Source organism: Equus asinus, chromosome 22 (genome assembly GCF_041296235.1).
Source record: "Equus asinus isolate D_3611 breed Donkey chromosome 22, EquAss-T2T_v2, whole genome shotgun sequence".
Lineage (NCBI taxonomy): Eukaryota > Metazoa > Chordata > Mammalia > Perissodactyla > Equidae > Equus > Equus asinus.
In genome coordinates, this window is record NC_091811.1 from 14,452,093 (window position 1) to 14,473,960 (window position 21,868).

At 37.7% G+C, this 21,868-nt stretch overlaps 2 protein-coding genes across 3 annotated transcripts in view; both read left to right on the forward strand.

Annotated features, from left to right (window-relative positions):
- KDM5A (lysine demethylase 5A) overlaps nt 1-19,952 on the forward strand; it is a 98,512-nt gene extending 78,560 nt beyond the window's left edge. The window contains exons 27-28 of one of the 2 annotated variants that reach the window (XM_014841804.3): nt 319-729; nt 7,845-19,952. In XM_014841804.3, coding sequence (XP_014697290.2) covers nt 319-729; nt 7,845-8,051 — 618 coding nt within the window. In that variant the 3' untranslated portion in view covers nt 8,052-19,952. Of the gene's footprint in view, nt 1-318; nt 730-1,594; nt 7,253-7,844 lie in introns of those variants that run through there. The other variant, XM_014841803.3, reaches the window with a different exon arrangement.
- The window catches only part of SLC6A13 (solute carrier family 6 member 13), a 68,898-nt gene continuing 54,955 nt past the window's right edge, over nt 7,926-21,868 (forward strand). The window contains exon 1 of the mRNA XM_070494371.1: nt 7,926-8,061. Within this exon, the coding sequence (XP_070350472.1) occupies nt 8,055-8,061 (7 nt within the window). The 5' untranslated portion in view covers nt 7,926-8,054. The remainder of the gene's footprint in view (nt 8,062-21,868) is intronic.

Consider the following 21,868-nt stretch of genomic DNA (forward strand, 5'->3'; position numbering starts at 1 on the left):
AATATTTATTGTATAATGTACACAACATAAAATTTACAATCTTAATCTTTTTTAAGCATACAATTAGTTATATTAATTACATTTACAGTGTTATGCAGCTATGATTACTATCCATTTCCAGAATTTTGTAATCCTCCCAAACAGAAACTCTGTACCCATTTAAACAATAAATCCCATTTTCTCCTCCCTGCAGCCCTTGGTAACCTCTCTTCTACTTTCTATCTCTATGAATTTGCCTATTCTCAGTACTTCATAGAAGAGAATAAAACTTTCTAAATATCTGGCTTTATAATTGTTTCTAATTTTATATTTTTGAAGGATGACAGCATGGAAGAGAAACCATTAAAAATAAAAGGAAAGGACTCTTCAGAGAAGAAACGGAAACGGAAGCTAGAAAAAGTAGAGCAGCTTTTTGGAGAAGGAAAACAGAAGTCCAAGGAGTTAAAGAAAATGGATAAACCTAAAAAGAAGAAGTTAAAATTAAGTGCAGAAAAATCAAAAGAGCTGAACAAACTGGCCAAGAAACTAGCAAAAGAAGAAGAGAGAAAGAAAAAGAAGGAGAAGGCTGCTGCAGCCAAAGTTGAACTTGTGAAAGAGAATACTGAGAAGAAGAGAGAGAAAAAAGTGCTGGACATCCCCTCCAAGTATGACTGGTCAGGAGCAGAGGAATCTGACGATGAGAACGCTGTGTGTGCAGCACAGAACTGCCAAAGGCCCTGCAAGGACAAGGTGAGTTCCACTCTGTAGTCAGGTGTGAGAGGACGAAGAACAACGGTTGTGGAGAAATGTGTTTGATATCTTAATAGTCTGATTTTGATGCCAGGATTTAGGCTTCCAACATAGTATGTTTTCTATAGTTTTTATAGACTTTTTTGAATTATGAGGCTCTTAAGTCAGTGTGCTTAATAGAAGAAATATTGTGTTTTAAAAATCATATACTTAGTGAACATGATGAGGCAAGAGCAGGGGGAGCTATGTGATAACCCTGGGCTGCAGTGTATTTCATATGCGTTGGCATAACAAGTTTCAAAATAGTCTTGTGCCTTTCATATAGGATGACTTGGAGAACTAATACCTTGTCAGGTCCCCACAATGGCCTGAAAAAAATTCTGGGCCACTAGTCTAAGAGTTTTGGCAAATTGAGTTAAAATTTGTTCTAAAGACCTGAAACTAAGGGATTAATCTTCCCTTTTGGTCTGTGTCTTATCCACACTTGGGCCTTGGTGCACTCTCCTAAAGGAACTATAATTTTTTTCAAATCTTTGCAAAAAATAATTGAGACTTTTAAAGGTATTATTTTAAAATTTTAAGCCCTAAATTTTAAGTATAGTAAGTATATGATGGCCATTCTTTAGGTAATATTAACATTGTGAACTTCTGAGAAAGACTGATGGAGTTTATGAAAAATCTCAGTTCATTAAAATGACTGGAGGCACATACTATGGTTCCCACCAAGATTATTAGTAATTTCATAGTTTTAATTTTATTTTGCTCATTATACCACTTGATATTCAGAATTTTAATAGCTCCTCAGTTTGAATATATGAACAGAATAAATACAACTGTGTCATTATTCCCTTACTTCCCTCCTCAGTCAAATACTTGGTAGAGCTTGAAGAGGTCACCTTGTCCAGGCTCTTAATTTTACAAATGATGAAACCAGGACTCAGTGAAGATAAATGGTTGTAACCAAAGTCACGGAGCTAATTAGTGGCAAAACCAAAAGTAGAACCCTGGTTCCCTGGCTTCCAGACCAGATTCTGTCACTAATATCCCCACCCCACCAATAATTGAGATGTAAGTACAAAACGTAGTTGAAAACTAGATGGTGCTTACATTTAAATTATACTTAATAAAAACTTTCCACTCATTTTTAAAAGATGAATATATAGTTAAATGTATATCCCATAGTGTAACCTACCAAGGACAGCAGCTGTAAATATTGTAGTGCATTTCCTTCCAATCCTTTTTCTATATAGATTGTTTTATATCTTGTCATACTGTCTATTCATTTTGTATCTTGCTTTGCTAATATCATAGGCATTTTTCTATATTATAAACATTTTAAAGCAGTTTAATAGATACGTTAGCTATGTGTATATATTATTTTTATCTTTCATTTGAATTTATTCTCGTCTGAACTTGTTTATTAAAGAGGCTGATGAAAGGTTAACTGTTTCTCTTTGGATACTGAAATAGTGGCAGTTCAGTGTTTGGCAGAATCATCTCCCTTTTCTTTCTTCTTTAATTGTATGGCAGTTTCAGGACTGGCAGTAAGACATGGTGTTTCTTTCTCAGGCTTTCCTGTTGTCCTTCCTACAAGGTTTATAACCATCATGAACCTTTTACGTTCTCTTTTTTTCTCCTTTTCACTTAACAATTTCTCCCCTCTCCTCTGCTCAGCATTTTAAATATGGTTTGGTTCATCTGTTATTCCTGTTATCTTCCTGTAGCATGTAAACACTACAGGCAGTTTTTTCTTCATCTGCTATGAAATTAAGTTAACACATGCCCTGCTTACTCTCAGGGTTATGAGGCTAGGGAGAGAGACTCTATATGAAAGCACTTGTTAACCAAAGATGCAATGTAAGTGTTAATATGTGATCATTATTTTTAAATGAGCCCTGAGATTTGCTCCTAACGTTATAGGTATTTTAAAAAAATTTAGAAGGTTATCATCTATGTTTTGATGGAGCAAAAGGACTAACTGACTATTCAGAGAAAATGTCTATTTTAAACTGTTAAAACACGTACAAAGGTAAGCAGTGTGTGCCTTAACCTGTCATTAGCTTACGTAAAAGAAACTTAGTAAATGCTATATTTCTATAAAATGTTTAATTTTAAACAGAAATTACTTTAGATTGTAAACATTTTTCCTGTTTTGCAGTTTTTACGGTTCTCCAAGTTTGTTCCTGACACTAGTTTTACTAAATAAAAAGTGTGTTTCTTTCAAAGCTTTGTAAAGAATTTTATAACTTTCTCAATTTGAAGTATGGTGGTGTGTTGTCTAGGAAAACCAAATTAATGCATCGCACATATCTTCAAAACAAAATGATGACAGGAAAAGATTGATTTTTAGGGAAGTCTGTGTTCTTTAAAATATCATGCAGCAAAAAATAACTTGTAGGGTTCATTCATATTTAGGTAAATGTACATTTACCATTTTTCTAACTAGTAATTACCTTTCCCCAAAAATGTGCAGATTGAGAAAACTTTAAAGGATTACTTAAATGCGCCTCGCCTCAATTTCAAGATGTTTTAGAAAAAGAAAAATGCTATCAGAATAATGTAGAAAAAAGGTTTTTTAAAAAACTCTTGGGGCCGGCCTGGTGGCTCAGTGGTTAAGTGCGCACATTCCACTTCGGCGGCCCGGGGTTCACCGGTTCGGATCCTGGGTGCAGACATGGCACCATTTGACAGGCCATGCTGTGGTAGGCATCCCAAATATAAAGTAGAGGAAGATGGGCACAGATGTTAGCTCAGGGCCAGTCTTCCTCAGCAAAAAGAGGAGGATTGGCAGCAGTTAGCTCAGGGCTAATCTTCCTCAAAAAAAAAAAAAAAAACCCTCTCTCTTCCATCATTATCAAATTAACTTCAAACTGAAATTTATTTTGAAAATAATGAACTATTTTCAAAAAATTAATTTTAAGGTTCAGAATCTTTTTCTCCCTGAACTCTGTCCCTTTCAATCTAATTGGTACCAAGAGTAAAACAAGTTAACCTGAAGGAGCAAATTCTTTCAAGCTAATATTTAAGTAACATCTTTTTCTGTATTAGAATAAATATTTAATCATCTTACTTGTAAAAAAAAATAGACTTTTTTCCCTTTACCTTTTTTACCCTCTTACTGTGGGCCTTTTCCTTACCTGTTACTACTTCCATAAGAAGTTTGGCTTGGTAAATAAAGAGAGAAAGTTTATACACTTCTCCCTCTCGCTTCTATTATTTGTTAGTCACTCTGATTTTAAAAGCTTTTTAAAAATACTGTTGTCTCTGCCAAAGTAGTTACATTGTCAGTGGCTTTATCAGTTTATATCTCCTGTTAGCACAGATAATCAAAGGCTAGATTACCTAAATGAGTGAGCACACAAACAAGCCATGGTGATGTTGAGATAGGGTGACCAGCTGTCCCAATTTGCCTACGACTTTCCTAGTTTTAGCACTGAAATTCCTGAGTCTTGGAAAATCCATCAGACGGGCTGACTGAGAGGGTTGGTGGTTGGTCACTTAATGTTGAGAACACCAAAAAAATATATACAAGGATTCTGAACATATGTTATATTGTACTTCATTAAGTGCATTGTTTTAATTTTTCAAATCTGGATTTTGCAAGGAACCTTGGTGCAAAAGAGATTGAATGCCAAAATAACAAAAGCGCAGTCAAGTAACTGAGCTAAGAATATCACTAAATTATCAGGCCTTCTTTTTTCCCAGCGCAATAATATGCTCTAAGAAGTGAAGAAAATATAATATGCCAAATATTTTTTCTTGTGTAAATATGAAACCATATAGCAGGACACGAAATGTCAAACTAGCATTATTTCCTCTTTAATATATTTCTCTTTCAAACACACATTTCCCCAAATCCAAACCCTACAGTAACCTATTTGTACTGTAATGTTAAATCTTGGGCTGGCCTGGTGACACAGCAGTTAAGTTCGCATGTTCCACTTCGGCGGCCTAGGGTTCACTAGTTTGGATCCCGGGTGCACACATTTGCACCACTTGACAAGCCGTGCTGTGGCAGGCATCCCACATATAAAGTAGAGGAAGATGGGCATGGATGTTAGCTTAGGGCCAGTCTTCCTCAGCGAAAAAAAAGAGGAGGATTGACAGCATATGTTAGCTCAGGACTAATCTTCCTTAAAAAAATAAACAAATAAAAATGTATATTTTTTAGAAAGTTAAATCTTTTATCAGTGTATATTTGAACAGCTTGTAGCTGCAGAGTTTTTTAATAATTATTTTTGTGATTTGGTAAGTACATCTCCCAGAAATAATGAGAGGAGGGAAGTAACTATTAGAACTTAATATGCAGTTAGCCAGTTCTGTGTTCTTAACTTTCCAGGCTACTGCATAGTCTTTTCCTCCTGTGTCAAAATCTTCTGTGGATTCAGTTGACATTCTAAACTTTAGTTTGCTTTTTGATCCAGTGAGCCTTTTCAAACAAAAGTAGAACTGGAGTTTCATTGTTAGTGAATGAACATGATAAAAAAGATTAGAAGGAGGAGGACTGTTTTTTTCTTGCTAGATTACCAGGGTTAAATTGTTATATAGTCTATAGGCTGGGGTAGAATCTGTGTACCGATGAAGATCTCAAGAAAACTTATATACTCTTTTGGAATGGTGAGAAAGCTAGGTTTAGGAATCGACCTATAGCCAAAATCACAAAAGGGAAAATGTTGTCTTCCTTATTTGAAAGACAGTGATAAATTTAATTTGAAACTGGAAGCCAGTGAGTATAGTGCAGAATTAGATTTTAAGAGACATGGGACCACTTTTCTTGGCAGCAAATACTGATAAATTGGTAACTTTCTCATCCTCTAGATTAGCGTGAATGGTGACTGGACTGGATTAAGAGGATTGGAAGTAGGAGTAGAGTTGTCTGTTGGTTCAGGGGTGGCATCACAAATAGGCTGATATCTCAAATCTGGACAGCCCAAAGAAACACAGTTCATTTTCCCAATTCCCTTTACCAGCTCCCAAAACACTTTTCTTGAGTTCACCTACTATCGGATTAGCACTTTATAAATTTTCACCTTCTTGTAGTACCTTTATTTTTACTTTTGTTGCACAGAAGTTATCTCCCTTTTCTGTCTTCGATATAGTTTGCTACAGTAGGAACATTTTGATCAATTATTTTCTTTACTGCCCATACTTCAGAAGCTAAATATTACACAGAACAGAAACAGCTTATTTTAGGAAGGAATTAAGTAGCTCTGAATTTACAGAAGGCGATATCATAAGGTTTCAGTGATGATCTAATTTAGAATATATGAGAATTACTTGGGAGCTGATTAAAAATGTAGGCTTCTTAGTTTTTACCCCCAAGATACTTTCAGTCTGTAGGTTTGGGATGGGTCTCAGCTACACCTTTAACAGAGAGAACAGGTAATTCTGATGTAAGTGGCCTGCACATTTTGGGAAGCAGTGCTGCAGGCAGTTATTTCAAGATGCAAAATATTTTGTGTATAGTAGGATATAGTCATGAGACTGTGATCTTAAAAAGTGCCTTCAGTGTCTCAGGCAGTGAACCAGGTGTTCTGCCGTGCATTATAGTCATGCACCGCATAATGACATTTCAGTCAGTGTCAGTCTGAACATACACTGGTGGTCCCATAAGATTAGTACCTTATAGTCTAGGTGTGTAGTACGCTATACTACCTAGGTTTGTGTAAGTATAGTCTGTGATGTTCAAACAATGACAGAATTGCCTAATACATTTCTTAGAAGGTATTCCCCTCGTTAAGCGATGCATAACTGTATTTCATTTGATCCTCTAAATAATCCTATAAACAAGAAGTTATCTCCATTTTACAGATGAGATGAAATGACTTGCCTCAAATTATACACGTCAGCACTCAGAACTTCTGCCTGAATTCAGTAATCTTTATACTACACATCGTCTCTTAAGATCTAGAACTCTAGAATAGGAACAGTGAAAGCGGAAAGATTATTTTAACAAATGATTTCTCCCATCCTTTATTATGACCCTAAAATTACTAACCTGTCGTGGTTTTGATAATTTTTATAGTACATGAAAACTAATTTTGAAAACCACTTTCCCTGAAACTCATTTATCTAGCCAAAACTTCCTTCCTCTGTTCTTTCTCATAAGCTGTACTGAGGTACTTATTTGATCCCTTCATACTTCTTACTTTGCTCTAATATCTGGCAAAGCTCATTGTTTTAAGTGCTTCCTATGTTGCCAGTGAAATGATCAACTTTTGTACTAGGGAGAGGAAGAGAGTAGTAGCTCTTTTAATCTTAAAGGTTCTCACCTACCATGGCATCAGCTATAAAAACTACCACAAGTCACCCAAATATAAAAGCCAAAAATCACCTATTGTTAACTCGAGGCCCAAGGCTTAAAGTCACCAAACTACAGTTCCTTTCTAGCCTCCTGTAATCACAGTACTCTCTGAAGGGTCACTGTTTGCCTGGCATCTGCCACTGACCTATCAGTTATCCAGACTTTGATTTTAAACCCCAGAGTGATCTATTGACCTGTGTCTTTGACTGTTTTAATTGGTTAATTTGTAAGATTTGACCTCTGATATTTGCTAACTTTTTATAGGGAGTTGTATTTGTAACGGAAGAAGAGAAGAATAAAAAATATTAGTTTTAAAAGTGGCCTATGTGACTGCTTTTCTAAAAAGGTATTTAATGTTCTTAGTATTTTGGCTTATCTCTTTGAAATAAAGCTAATACACAGGATTGCCTTCACATTGTTGTACTCTTCCTTTCTTGATTGATAATTGCATTGTCTTAGAGCCTAGAAATTGTTAATATTAGCTAAAACTACTTGGCTGCTCTATTAGAAGTTCCTTTTTTGTCAAGTTTTTCTCAAACATGTTTCTGCCTCACAAGGAGCCCCAGGTATTTATGAGGTCATGGAGTACCTAAGAGGCCTAATTTTGTGGACATATTATGGTAAAATATAATTTGGGGGTATTAACTTCCTAGCTTCTTTCTTTAAAAAATAACCCCATAAGAAGTTGTTGTCTGTCTCTGGACATCCCAATTATTTGCTATCATTTAAGCCAAGAAAGCTCTTTGGTTTGCTTTTATTCTAGGCTTAACGTTTATGTAACCTAAACATTCCCCAATCTTGTCTCCTACAGGTAGACTGGGTACAATGTGATGGTGGCTGTGATGAGTGGTTTCATCAAGTTTGTGTGGGTGTATCTCCAGAAATGGCTGAAAATGAAGATTACATCTGTATAAACTGTGCAAAGAAGCAGGGGCCAGATAGCCCAGGTCAAGCACCACCTCCTTCCTTCATAATGAGCTACAAACTACCAATGGAGGATCTTAAGGAGACCAGTTAGCAGATGCTGGGTTAGTTTGGGACATGGGGGAAAATGGACCACATTGAGACCTTAGTCATCAAGTAGTGGTTTAGATCCACTCGAAATGTTGCTTCCAAAGACGAATGGCCTTCAGAGAAAGTCCCGTTAGCTGACTTCCTCTTTGCATGGACTGTGTGATCTACATTCTCTATCAACACATCTATGCAGAGGGTGTCTTCTTTGGTTCAGCAGCCAATATTTCAGTTGATGTCTCCTCTGAGGATGGTTTGTTACATTAGGGCCAGACATTTGATTGAGCTCTAGGGTGGCTGGTTGGCATTAATACATTGGTGTGTATTACAAGCAGAGCATGTAGGTTGTGGCTTATGGCCAGTTGATATTAGTTAGAGGTTTACAACCTAGGGGCAGCACCATCTGGAGGTGCTGATTACTTGGATCTCCTTGGTTAGGATACTTGCAGAGGAGTCAAGAGTACCACTTTCCTACCACCATTACTTGGCATTTAATGCCCTACAGATACAACTAGGAGAGGAACAGGGCCGAAGTCACTCCTGTGAGAAGTCATGGGATAGTAGCACAGTCTGTAGACCTCAGCTGCTTATGTTCGTTTGTACCAAGAAGAAAACCTCAAATGAGAGGCAGATCATCTTCTCTTCTTAAGGAAGAGGATGTCATCTAGTTCAGAAATCTGACTAGATTGGATTCTGGGAAGAAGAGCTTTTCTTATTTCAAGGCGAGGAGCCTTTTTTGGCTTTGAGAAGTCTTGCTGTCTTGAGTCTACATTTTAGAGAAGAGCAGGTACATGGATCCAGGCTTCTGCAAAAGAAGAGAAGACAAGTCAGAATGTTTTACTGAGCCTCAGTGATGCATGCTTTTCCGGGAAACCTTCATTCACAAGTATACCAGATACCACCAGGCTTCAGGCATGGCCGTGAGCAAGACCAGCAAATAACAGCTTTTTGCCTTGCAGCCCCAACCCCAATGTCTGCTGTTCCAATACTGGCACTTCTGATTGTGGCCCACAGCAGATGCTGTTGAATAACACCATGGCTTCATCAGGATGGGGGGGTTGTAGTACCTCTGGGTGATGAGGTGGTTTTAGTAAATCCATTTTTAAAAAAAGAAAAAAGGACTTGTTTTTACTTTTTTCTAAGTGTCTCTGACTACTGACTGTTCTATAAATAGATTATTTTTCCTTTTTTAATATACATATATGAATATATAAATATATATATTTACTGTTACCAGCAGCTATGACAGTTTCAGCATCAAAAATCCATTTGGGGGCTTGCTTTCTCTTTTTTGCTTTGTAATAATGAAATCCCATTCCTTCCTTGTAGCACAAGAAGTTAGCACTTCCTTCTCCATCTTAGCCTGACCAGATCTTCCATCTCATTTTTGTTCAAATAGATAATTATATTTCCTTTGTATGTTGGGACTTAATCCCCGTCTGTTGGGAAAGTTGGTCTTACTGTATCTGTGCTGGCTGTTTTGTTTTGTTTTGTTTTTGTATGTCAATGTTTGAAACTATGGTGCTGTGTCCTCTTCCCTTCTGTTGTGTTCTCTATTCTTGTTAAGGTATTAGGTAAGCTGTATGGAAACTATTACTAGAAGGGGACTAATTTTTTTTTAAGGACGAAAAAGAAAAAACTCACTAAAAATAGTGTTTTGTCTTCACTATCCTGTGTCTCTTTATTTTGGGTTAAAAATCTGTGTTTTGACTTAAATTCATCAGTTTTCCTTTTCAAAGGGGGAAGCAGGGTGGACCTAGAGAACCGCATATGGTCTCTTCCCTTTTTGCCCTAATCTCTTTTAAAGAAGTCTTCTAGTAACTAGAAGTGAAATGTACTGTCCAGTTACAGTTTGAGTGGGTATGAGATTTAACTCAAAAGGCATCTGACTGAAAAAAAAGCAAAAGCTGTCCAGTTTCTGTAAGTGCTTTCTCTGTGGTTCATACTACCTATTTTTCAGTCACTCTTCCCTCAATATTATGTAACATTTTGTGTGTTAAAGAGGTTCGTAAGCATTGCTGTGCATGTGTCTTGAGATATTATCTCAAGTGTGTGTATGATTTAAGATTTCAATGGATATTGCAAGGTGTAACTAATTAACCAATTTCATAAGTTTTCATTTTTCCACATTATGTAAAGATATTACTTAGTTAAAAATTTTATCTGGTTGATGTTACAGAAGAAAGCACAATATTTTTTGCCTTTTGGTCTTCTCTGTAAAAATCTTCAAATACTTTTGGGTTAAAAATTCGATGCAATTTTAAGTCATGGCTGCCTGGGACACGTTCAAAACTATTTTATTTTTTCTTCTTAGTCACCTATTAACTACTCGACCATTAGTGGAGAGGCACAAGGATGCTGAGAAAGATGGCTAAGGTGCTTTGCTTCTTGGAGTATGGTGGATGGACATAGGTGGCTGTTGAGGGAATAATTTATATCCTTAATGTGGTATTTGCCTGCTGGAGATGGGAGAGAAAAATGCAAGGCAGTCTCCAACCATGAATAGCTTCTTGTTTATCTTTGGACATTTTGAAACTTAGATAAATCATTTAATTTATACTGTGGGATTTTCTGTATTTATTTGAAAGTCAGAGAGGTTTGGTCTGACTCACAATCATAGATTTAGACCAAAGTTGAGAAGAACAGATAAGAATAATTAGTAAAAAAAGAAAAGAAAAATTAAAGTACACAAATGTACAATTTTGGAATTAATGAACTAAGATTCATCTGTTTAAAGAAATGCTGATATTCTAATATAGCACATTGTTTTCAATTAGAGGAGGTTACTTATTTACAACTTACTCCATTCTTCAATATTGTGACATTTTATGTTAAAACTTGATTTAAAATGTTTCTTTACCCTTTCTAACTCCTCAAAGTTGCACTTCTTCACCATTAGTATTTTAACTTATGTATTAATTCTTTCAAAGGTATTTCTTACCACCTTCATTGTAAACAGTTTTGGCAAAGGTTGTAGAAAGAAAAATGAGAAAATGGTAGGTCTTTGATAAATTTCAAAGGGTAGGTCATTAGAACTATGTGACTCCCAAGTTTCTAAGTACAACTATAGTATTAGTAGTTAGCTTTCTTGTTGAGGGGGAGGGGACATTTTCCTCCCACAAGTGTTTCTTTACTTCCTGATAGTTACTGCAAGAGAGCCATGTTGAGATGTAGGTGCTAGGCTCCCTTACTAAGCTGCTGCCAATTAGCTTTGCGTTGCATGATTCAAATTTGTGCCTCAATAAATTACAAGTTACTGTATGTATTTTTTTTGAATAATTGAAAAGGCAAACATTAAATCTGTAATTGCCCACAACATACTTTAGTAGTGAAAACCCTAAAAAAGGCTAACGGACCTTTGAGATTGGAACAGTTTTATCTGTACTCACTTGTGTTCTTCTCTGCTTTTGTCTTTAAGCGTCCAAGAAATGTCAGTTTATTTGTTTTTCTTAATTTTTAGATTCTGGCTGCAATTTGGTGCACATGAAAAAAATTCCCTTCTTGTCAGTATATTAATTCTATAGTATATTTGTGTGAATATCAGCCAGTACTAAAGTAGGAGGATAAAAGGAAAACTTGAGAAAGCTCTTCTTTCAAATGGTAGGATTATCCACTTTTTAAAGGAGAAAGTGACAATATGGAGTAGGATTTGAAAATTGTAAATTGCAGAAAAATTAAGCTGTTAAAGTCCCACATATAACCAGGTTCAATAAAGGTTTACATATGAACTAGCTTCATATGTGTGTAGAGTTGATTTTGCAGTAAATCCTTAAGTACACATTTTAAAAAGCAGGCAGTCAATTTGCCTTTTTACCTTTTAGAATCCTCCTTTTTTTTTTTTTTTTTAAATTTAAAGCATATCATTGCTTCTTTGGATGTGGATGTGCCAAGTGGTATTTACAGCATGAGAAGGAAAGAATGGATGGTAATGTATTTTGGAATTGCAGTCTTCTCTTGGCCTGGGTCATATCCAGTCACCACTATGCAACGAATGATGTGCATCAGGAAAGGACAGGACGGGTTTTTAAAGATGCATCCTGCTTAGTACTTTTGCAATACTCCAAGATGTCTGAACAGGAATGTCTTTTGTAAACCTCAAGACCCTCTATTGATTATTCCCTTACATATTTATTTACCTGTTGGTGAGACACAAATATGATATGGACTCTAATTTACCAGGGTTTTTGATGGTGCCTTATGAAAAAGTATAACTTGATTTCTTGTTTTTTGAGCATGTTTTGTGTTTCTTTTGTTTTTTGAAAGAATGCCAGATATGGTTATTTGCATTACATCTAAAAAATAAAAAAAATTGTGTGTGCTCGGGTTCCCGCCACTCCGTCATTTACATTAGTGGCAACTCTAAATGGTAACCATATAAAATAGGTAAATTTTGGCAATGAGTATTGATGATCCTGAAGAAAATTAGTAAGTATATGAGAGCCACTTTTAACCTGTGCCAGAGCAGTTCCTAATATTGCATTTGCTCTCTATAAAATAAAGAACTGGCCTCAAATAATTGCATAAGTGGTGTGATGAGCATATTACATTGCTGGGATAGTGTTTTCAGAAAGTGTAAAGTGGAAGAAGTGATTCCTGAAGGTTTTACCTGTCCCTCTGTTTTCAGCAAGAATCCAGCGATGACCGACAGACATTTCCCCACCTTTGATTCTTGAGCAGTTTATTCTTTGCAGTGAATGAGTAATAGCAGGGAAAATGAAGACAGACTTTCCTTTGGCCTCCTAATACTTAAAACTAGTTCAAACTGTAACTTCTTACAAGTAAATAGCCCTTTTTTCTCATTGCCGGAGTTACCAGGTCATGCAGGCATTGCTGAAGATGTTAAGGTTCTGCTGGCAGTGAGATCGGCCTCAAACATGAAGTGTGTGACTGTCACTGTGTGTCTTGGGGAGAACTTAGTGGGAAGAAAGAGGGAAAAATCTGGTTATCTCTTAACCTTGGCAAAGAATTTTCTTGCCAACAAAAAAAAGACACCCAAAATTTCATAAGGTGAGAAATTCTTCTTTTAAAAAATTTTGTGGGAGGCTCCCAGTTTAGATTAAGTATTTCTTGAGGCCTTGGTGGTGTGATTGATACCAATAAATTGAATATCCAGAATCTCTTTATGGAAAGCTTAGCTGTGAATTGGGAAGTCACACGTGATATAAGTAGAAAACAATACAATCAAACACTATGTGAATAAACAGAGTGATTTTGGAATTTCTTTTCTCATCTGTTTGCTCTTTAAAGTGTATATCTATTCTACTTTTAATAGGAGGAAAGGAGATTTAATTAATATTTCCATACAGTAAAGTTCCATGAAATTTCTTTACTAGGCAAGGATTTTCTCTAACCTTGTCTTTTGGAGCTAGATTGTGTATCTTGTTAACGGAAAAAAGGGCACCACAGAAACCTTAAGAATGACTTAGTGGTTCTGTCTGGTGATGCCTGTGTTAAGGAACTCTGATGAGTTGCCAGGGGTATAAGGATGAAGTCAGAATTTTCTGTAGTCAAAAAAAAAAAACCTTCAAAAGCCAAGATGAGGACTTTAGGATTACATAAGGTAAAGAAACACTGGATTTAGGAATCAAATAATCTTGAGTTTTAGCTCTATGTATGACCTTATGTTAGCTCTTTTGAGTCTCACTTTCCTACCGTGTGTGGGTTAGTTCGTGTGGACAGGAAGACGTTTAAGTTACAGGCCCTCTCCTTGAGAGAGAGTAAGACATAATGATGATTTTTAAGGATGTTTTTTACTAAAACTTTTATAGAATTTAAAGAGGAAGATAGTAAAAGAATTTTGGACGTGTAGTCCAAATCCCAATTTAATGATAGAAAAATCTATTCATTACTCCCAAAGAGGGAACATACTGGGGCCAGCCCGGTGGTGCAGCAGTTAAGTTCTCACGTTCCGCTTTGGCAGCCCGGGGTTCGCCGGTTCAGATCCCAGGTGTGGACATGGCACTGCTTGTCAGGCCATCCTGTGGCAGGCGTCCCACGTATAAAGTAGAGGAGGATGGGCATGGATGTTAGCTCAGGGCCAGTCTTCTTCAGCAAAAAAGAGGAGGCTTGGCAGCAGATGTCAGCTCAGGATTAATCTTCCTTAAAAAAGAACATACAACCTATATTGAATAGCTATCCTATTTTTAGAAAATGTAAGTATTGGTCACTTAACATCCATATGAGAGCTTACCCATAGTTTTCCCTTCGTTTGGTCTGAATTTTGCAGAGTTCTTTGTGCACTTATGTATGCTTCAAGACTGGCATCTTGCCATTCTATCTAGTGCCGAACTCTGTGGAGATGGGCAAGGATATCAGACATTTTGACATACCTAACTATGCCAGTCCCTCCTGAATTGGTACCTGGACCTCGTGAGTAATATTTTTCCCCCAGTCAAAGTATAGGCCCCTCTTCTCTCCACACTAAGCTGCATTCTGCTGAAACCAATAGGCCATCTGAGCACTGGCAGCATTAGTCTTCCTTCTGGCCTAACCCTGCCATCTTCTATACTTAGGGCTAAACTTTGTTGAGACACAAAACAGATTATCATTAATGTTACTTCTGGAACCCAGAACAATTCAAGCACATTTAAGTCTTGGTCAGTGCCTAGTGCCTATGTTTATTTTGTCATAGAAACTTTGCTCCAGAGTTCCAGTTGGAACATTGAGGCTGGTTTAGTTCACTTTGCTTCTTGTCCCTGTAATTCTTTGTGGCCATCTAAAATAGAAGCCCATCCAGTCATCAGTCGTTTCTCCTCATATTTCCTGTGCTGTTACCTGCTATGTTCAATTCATTTTCCCATTGCTGCCCTTCCTGCCAATTCTTTGCATTCTACGAGACACTTGTTTCTATATCCTTTGTACATAAACTTTCCTATTTTTTCATTAACTGGAACCTGGCTCTCCCTCAGCCGTATTTATGTTGGGGCTATTTCAAATGAAGGATGCTCATTTTCTCACTTTACTACTACAAGGTGTGAACTGGTGGATTATAGGGGCTTTTGCCCCTGTATTCCTGATTTCTCTTACCACACTTTGAGGCCTCTGCTATTCAGCTGTACTGTCCATCCTCATCACTGTCATCTCTGGTTACTCTTTTACATTCATTGAGGACTTTGATGGTTCATGGTGTCTCTGCCCCAGCCGTGCCATTATTCTGGGCAATATCATTGGTCATGGATGACCTTACAGTTTCTGGACCTCCACCTCCAATAATCATTTTCACACCATTTAACAAATCAGTTTCAAGGCCATACCTTGTACTCTGTCAAAATTTCTGAAATGTTAAATTCTAGGATCCTGTTCATACTAATTTTTAATATGTTGTCCTTTGATCTCTTCCTCTCAGTATGTTTACTCTTTGACTGCAATTCCTTAGTCACTTTTTTCTTCCGTTCTGTCAGTTCACTCTGGATTCACCCCCTTTCTGTTCCATTTAGCGTAGACTGCGTGGCCCATTGCTCACTCATGATCTGTTGTTTCCCAATCACTCTGGCCCTGCAGAACCTTGTCCCTGGATCATTTTAGCCATCTGACTCTTGCTCTCATGATCTGCTGAATACTACTGAGTGGCATCACAAATTGACCCAAGTAGGTGGCTCTCAAAGCAGTTCAGCAGCCCGAATGATCCAGCAACCTCTTCAGTTCTTAAAGACTATTTCAGAATTTTGTCTCCCCATCCCACTACCTCTCTACCCTCAGCAGAGGCCTACCTCCTAACACTGAAGAAATTGAAGGTTACTAGGAGAGCTCTAGGCTTTCCTGGTCACCTCTACCAACAACGTCCTCATCTGTCTCAGGAGAGGTGTCTGTTCTCTGGCCAACACTGAATGTGTAGGCAAATGAGCAAGTCAGTGAATCCCATCCCATGTTAACTACTTAGGAGACCTTATTCCATCAGTCACCTCCTCTCTTCTTTATCTTCAGTGTCTCCTCTCTCTCCCTTATTTAGCATATAAGTGTGCTCAAGTCTCTCCTATGTTAATATTCTTCCTTGAACCTATCTCACTTCTTCTGCTCTCTTTTTACCTTCTTTCTTTTGTGGCCAAGCCCCATTTGTTCTCTCTACTTCACTTTCAGTTCATTTCTCAGTCTATTGTAATCTGGATTCTACCCTCAACATTCCACTGAAATTACTCTTACTAAAGTCATCAACTAAATACATATTGGTGAGTCCAGTGGACACGTCAATTCTTGACCTCTCTTCAGCATTTGACACTGTTGTCCATTCCCTTTTTAAAACTCCTCCGTTGGCTTCTTGGTCACAATTTTTTCCTAATTTTTCTTCTCTCTAGCTGCTCTTTAATCAGCCTCTTTTCCTGTTTACCCCCTTAAAATGGTGTCGTCAGAGGCTCTTCTCTATATACTCATCCTCATTTGCCAGTTTTATTTATGTTTCCCAAATCAGTGTCACCTGCCCATGCTCTTTCTTTGCTCTTTAATCAACCAGTAAACATTTCCACTTGTATTTGTTTTAAAAACTCATTGTGTCAAAGCCCAAACCTGCCTCCTTACCACACTGACACCACTTCCTTTCTAGAATAGCTAGTTGCCCAAGCCAAAATTCTGTGAACCATCTTATATTCTTTCTGCCCACTCACTTCCTGTATGCAATTAGATCACTCAATCCTTTAGATTCACTAGTCTTATCTTTATCTCCATCTCCTCTGTTCCCATTGTGATGCATTAGTTCAAGCCCTTATCACTTTTCACCTAGATTTCTATGCTAGTCTTTAGTCTAGTCGATCTCTAGTTTATATTCCAAATTACTACCAGAATGAACTATCTAAAGAGCCAATCTGGGGCCGGCCCAGTGGTGCAGTGGTTAAGTGGGCACGTTCTGCTTTGGCGGCCTGGGGTTCACCGGTTCAGATCCCAGGTGTGGGTGTGGCACTGTTCATCCAGCCATGCTGTGGCAGGCGTCCCACATAGCAAGTAGAGGAAGATGGGCACGGATGTTAGCTCAGGGCTAGTCTTCCTCAGCAAAAAGAGGAGGATTGGCAGATGTTAGCTCAGGGCTGATCTTCCTCAAAAAAAATTTAAAAACAGCCAGTCTGTTCATTACATTGTCCTATGGAATCTGCCTCTGTTTACCTTTCTAAGCTCCTCTGCTTCCACAGACATCCTCAGTCACTGTGCTCAGACACACAGATTTTTGTTTCCTTAAACATGCTAAGCTCTGTCTGGAATGCTCTTCTAGCTCTTTCATTCTTGAGGTGTCAGTTTAAATGCTGCCTCTTCAGAGGCCTTGTTGTCTTTCACAACAGCTTCTTCTACTCCCTGTGGGACTTTGCAGTATGTGATGTATTTGTTTATGAGTTCTATGAGGGCCGGAACTTTGTTTCCTTTCTCTCTCTCTTACCAGCAATTAGAACAATACTCTGCGTATAGTAAACAGTCAATAAATAACTTGAATGAATGCTGTTTCATGCCTTTGCTCCTCGCTGTATATTGTCCCTCTCAATTTATTGTTCTCTATGTTTGACTGCCATGCCCTCCTCTACCCTTTTACTACCTTCTCTTCAAAATTCAGCTCATCCCCAAGACTCTTCTGAGAAGTCTTTCAGGTTACTCATGTCCTCGTAATCTGATTCAGATGTCGTTTCATGGAGCTCTGATAGCATTTAGATTATAAAATAGTCCTCAAAGTGTGGTCTCCAGATCAGCAGCACAGGGGAATTTGTTAGAAATGCAAATTCTTGGGCCCCACCTGAGACATCCTGAATCAGAAACTCGGGCGGGGCCAACAACCTGCATTTTAATAAGCCCTCCAGGTGACTGTGATGCATGCTGAAGTTTGAGAACCACCAGACTGTATTATAGCCACTTCATTTATATCTCCAGAAGCTAGCACAGTACCTCACACAAGATTATTGTAAAGATATTCCCTACAAAGAACTGAAATCCATCTTCCTGTAGACTCGTGTCAATCCTGATTCTTTTGAGGATATGAAAAACGAGTTCAACTGCCCTCTGTTTGGCAGCCTTTCAATATTTGACAATAGCCATTGTTTGTACCTCCCAAACCCTCATTTCAATCTTCTGATTTAATATTATTCTTTTTCATGTGCTATGACTTTGAGTCCCTTCAAACTCAAGCTCGTTGAATTTCTCTGAACTAATAGCTTACTTCATATCCATCTTAAATATATGTTCAGAGCATCCTTTTAGCTTTCAGGCTGCAATTCTAAAGGTGGAACTATATGTCTGTATAGTCACCCCAACAAGATAGAGTTCACAATGAATATGAATAGTATTCCATTTGTACAGTTGTAGATGTACAGTGGAAACCAAAAGTGGTCTGAAACCCTGAATATTCTCTCTCTCAAAGAACCTGGTCTTTGTAACATGAAAGTAATTTTGTAAAGTGGTTTCATATAACTGAATTGGTGGTTCTCAGCCCTGGTTGCATGTTAGAATCATCTGGAGAGCTTTAAAAAACCATCCCTACCACTCCCACCCCAGACCAATTGAATCAGAGTATCTCAGTACAGCGCAAGGACCAGTATTTTTTTTTGAACAGCTTTATTGAGGTGTAATACCACAAAATTCACTCATTTTAATATGAGTCAATGATTTTTAGTAAATTTACAGAATTGTGCAACCATCACCACAATCTAATTTTAGAATGTTCCCATTACCCCAAAAAGAATGTCCATGCCCATTCGTAGTCACTCCCTGTTTCCACTCCCAACCCCCCGTGGCCATGAATCTACTTATGTCTCTCTAGATTTGCCTTTTCTAGACCCAAGCATTAGGATTTTTTAAAAAGCTTCCAGGTGATGTTCATAATGCAGCCAGAGTTGAGAACCACAGTTCTAAATGCATTATAAAGAATCTTAATGGTTTTTAAGAGCTGTGTATAATAAGGACATCTTGCATATTTTCCAATTTGTGCTTCCCACCTTTGCCAGTGCATGCAACCATCACCAGTATGACAAGATCATTAATTTGGTAATGGAACTTAATAGACCATTCCATTATTTTACTCTCTATACCTTTTAGTATCATATTCAAAGTTGCCCCCATTTTTTCCCCAAGCTATTTTAAAACATCTCTAGTCTGCTTTTTTCCCTTTAGCTCGTAAATTATCAGCAATGGAAATTATCTCAGGAGCATTCTCCCTGACATAATTTAGTCTCCAGGAATGATCGCAACTTGCTGGTGTTGATCCCATCTATAAAGTTATTTTAAGTGTCTTTCACATTGGTGTTTCTTCACTTGGTGTTTCTTTTCCTTTTTGGTGGGGGTGGGTGGTGAGGAAGGTAGGCCCTGAGCCAACATTCATTGCCAATCCTTCTCTTTTCACTTGAGCAAGATTGTCACTGAGCTAACGTTTGTACCAAGCTTTCTCTATTTTATATGTGAGACACTGCCACAGTACGGCCTGACGAGTGGTGTGCAGGTCTATGCCCAGGATCCAAACCTGGGAATCCTGGGCTGCTGAATTGGAGCACGCAAACTTAACCACTATGCCGCTGGGCCATCCCCTCACTTGGTGTTTCTTCACTAGATGTTTTGCAGTCTGACTAACCTCTCTGCCAAATATAGATTTCTGCTTTATAAATACACTAATATTTCTAAAACATTTTGGGGAAAATATATTTCTTTTTTTTTTAAATAATACATGGACATTTGTTTAAAAAAATACTAAAAGTAAATAAATAAAAAATCATCCTCCACCAAAAAATGACCACTAAGATTTAACCAAATTTCTTTCAGACAGCTATCCATGCATATTTATTATGCGTATATACAAATATGTACACCTTTACATAACTGAGGTCACACTCTATGTACTGCTTTGTAACTTGCTTCTTTTACTTGAGAATGTTTGTATAAGATAATAAATATAGATTTGTATTGTTTTTAATGGCTATATAGTTTTACATTAAATGGAATCTTAATGATTTTTAAGAGCTATGTATATTGAAGACATTATTTCTTTGTCTTGTGTTGCAAATTTTTGACCACCTTGTTATCAGTCTTTTAACCTTATTTATATATTTTTCTTTATAGAAGTTATTAAATTTTATGATGTAAACTTAACCTCTTTAATTTTTATATTTCCTGGTTTTCTTCATATGCTTAGAATGACCTTCTCCTCTACAGGATAATAAAAATACCTCCATAATTTTGCTTAATACTTTTATAGTTTTATTCTCTATACTAAATCTTTGTTCCATTAATTGGTGTGAGGGATGCTTTTTCTTTAGATTATTCCTCTCTTGACTACATTTGTTAAGTTTCTTACAGCTTACTCATTCACTTTTTTTTTTTTTTAAGATTTTATTTTTTCCTTTTTCTCCCCAAAGCCCCCTGGTACATAGTTGTATATTTTCAGTTGTGGGTCCTTCTAGTTGTGGCATGTGGGACACCGCCTCAGCATGGCTTGATCTGAACCGGGGAAACCCTGGGCCGCCAACTCGGAGTGCACGAACTTAACCACTCGGGGGGGCCCCCCCCCTCCCCCGCGCTGGCCCCTCATTCACTCTTGAAAGTATCTGAGCATCTGCCTTGCATTTCCATGCATGTGTAAATATAGTCATTCTAAAACCTTTCATATGCAAACACAACTTTCCATATGTGTATACATTCAAGATATTCACTGCATTAGTTATCTATTGCTGTGTAACAATATTACCACAAATTTAGCAGCTGAAAAACAACGAACATTACCTCACAATGTCTGTGGATCGGGAATTAGGGCACAGCTTTTCTGGGTCTTCTGCTTTGGGGTCACAACGTGGTGGTCAAGGTGATCTCAGTTGCAGCTTGGCTGGGGAAGAATCTCTCCCAAGCTCGTGTGGTGGTTGTAGCATTTAGTTCCTTGTGTGTTGCCAAACTGAGGGCCTCAGTTTTTTCTTGGCCACCTGCCAGAGGCCATCCTCCATTCCTTGGCTTGTGAGCTTTCCCAGCATGGCCACTTGTTTCTTCAAAGCCAGCAAGGGAAAGGGTCTCCTAGTGAGAGAGATGTTACAATCTTATATAACATAATCATGGAAACATACATCATGTCACCTTTGCCATATTCTATTGGTTGGAAGTAAGTCACAGGTCCTGGTCACACTCAAGGGGAGGAGATCACCAAGGGTCTGAACAAGAAGCAGGGACCATGGGGGACCACTTTAGAGACGGTCTGCCAACTCACACAATGTGAGTAGTATGCTGCATCAGATTAAGATTGAAGTGCCTGAGAAAAGGTAACTTCCTCAGGCCTTACAAAATTCACTCTGTCCATGCTTTCCTATTCAAGTTAGATTGAAAAAGAGAAGTGTAATAGCTTTGTTTTTCTAATGTTCATGAGAAGGAAAGCAGTGGCTTTTCTCGTTTGGGCTAAACTTTTATCAGACTGCTGCAGTTTGGGGAAATTATAACCACGCTTTGGCCAAAGCTGTCCTGCGTTCAACGGGGCAAATCTTTGCTGCTGCTTAGAGAAATAGAAATCTCCAAATCTCATCAAGTCTATTTCTGTGTGACCTGATTTCCTTGATCCTACTGTTCAGTTGTCTTCTGAACACACTCCAAATTGTTCATATCCTTTTTAATGTCTATGCAAAGCATTCTTTTGATCTTTAAATGACAATTCTGGATGAAGGAGTCAGATCTCCCTGAATTTTTTAATTCAGAAGATTTATAGTATGCATAGTTAAGAGTCTTTGCAATTTGTTTTCTCTCTGTACATTTTTTTTTCTTCTGTAGCCTCATGCTTTTGGAGGCTGTCAGGAAAAATTGCTGTATTTTTCCATTCTCAACTTCCATTCACAGATATGGAAATGTGAAGATTCCCTTATCATTGAAATTACTATCTTCTTATCTTTCCCATGC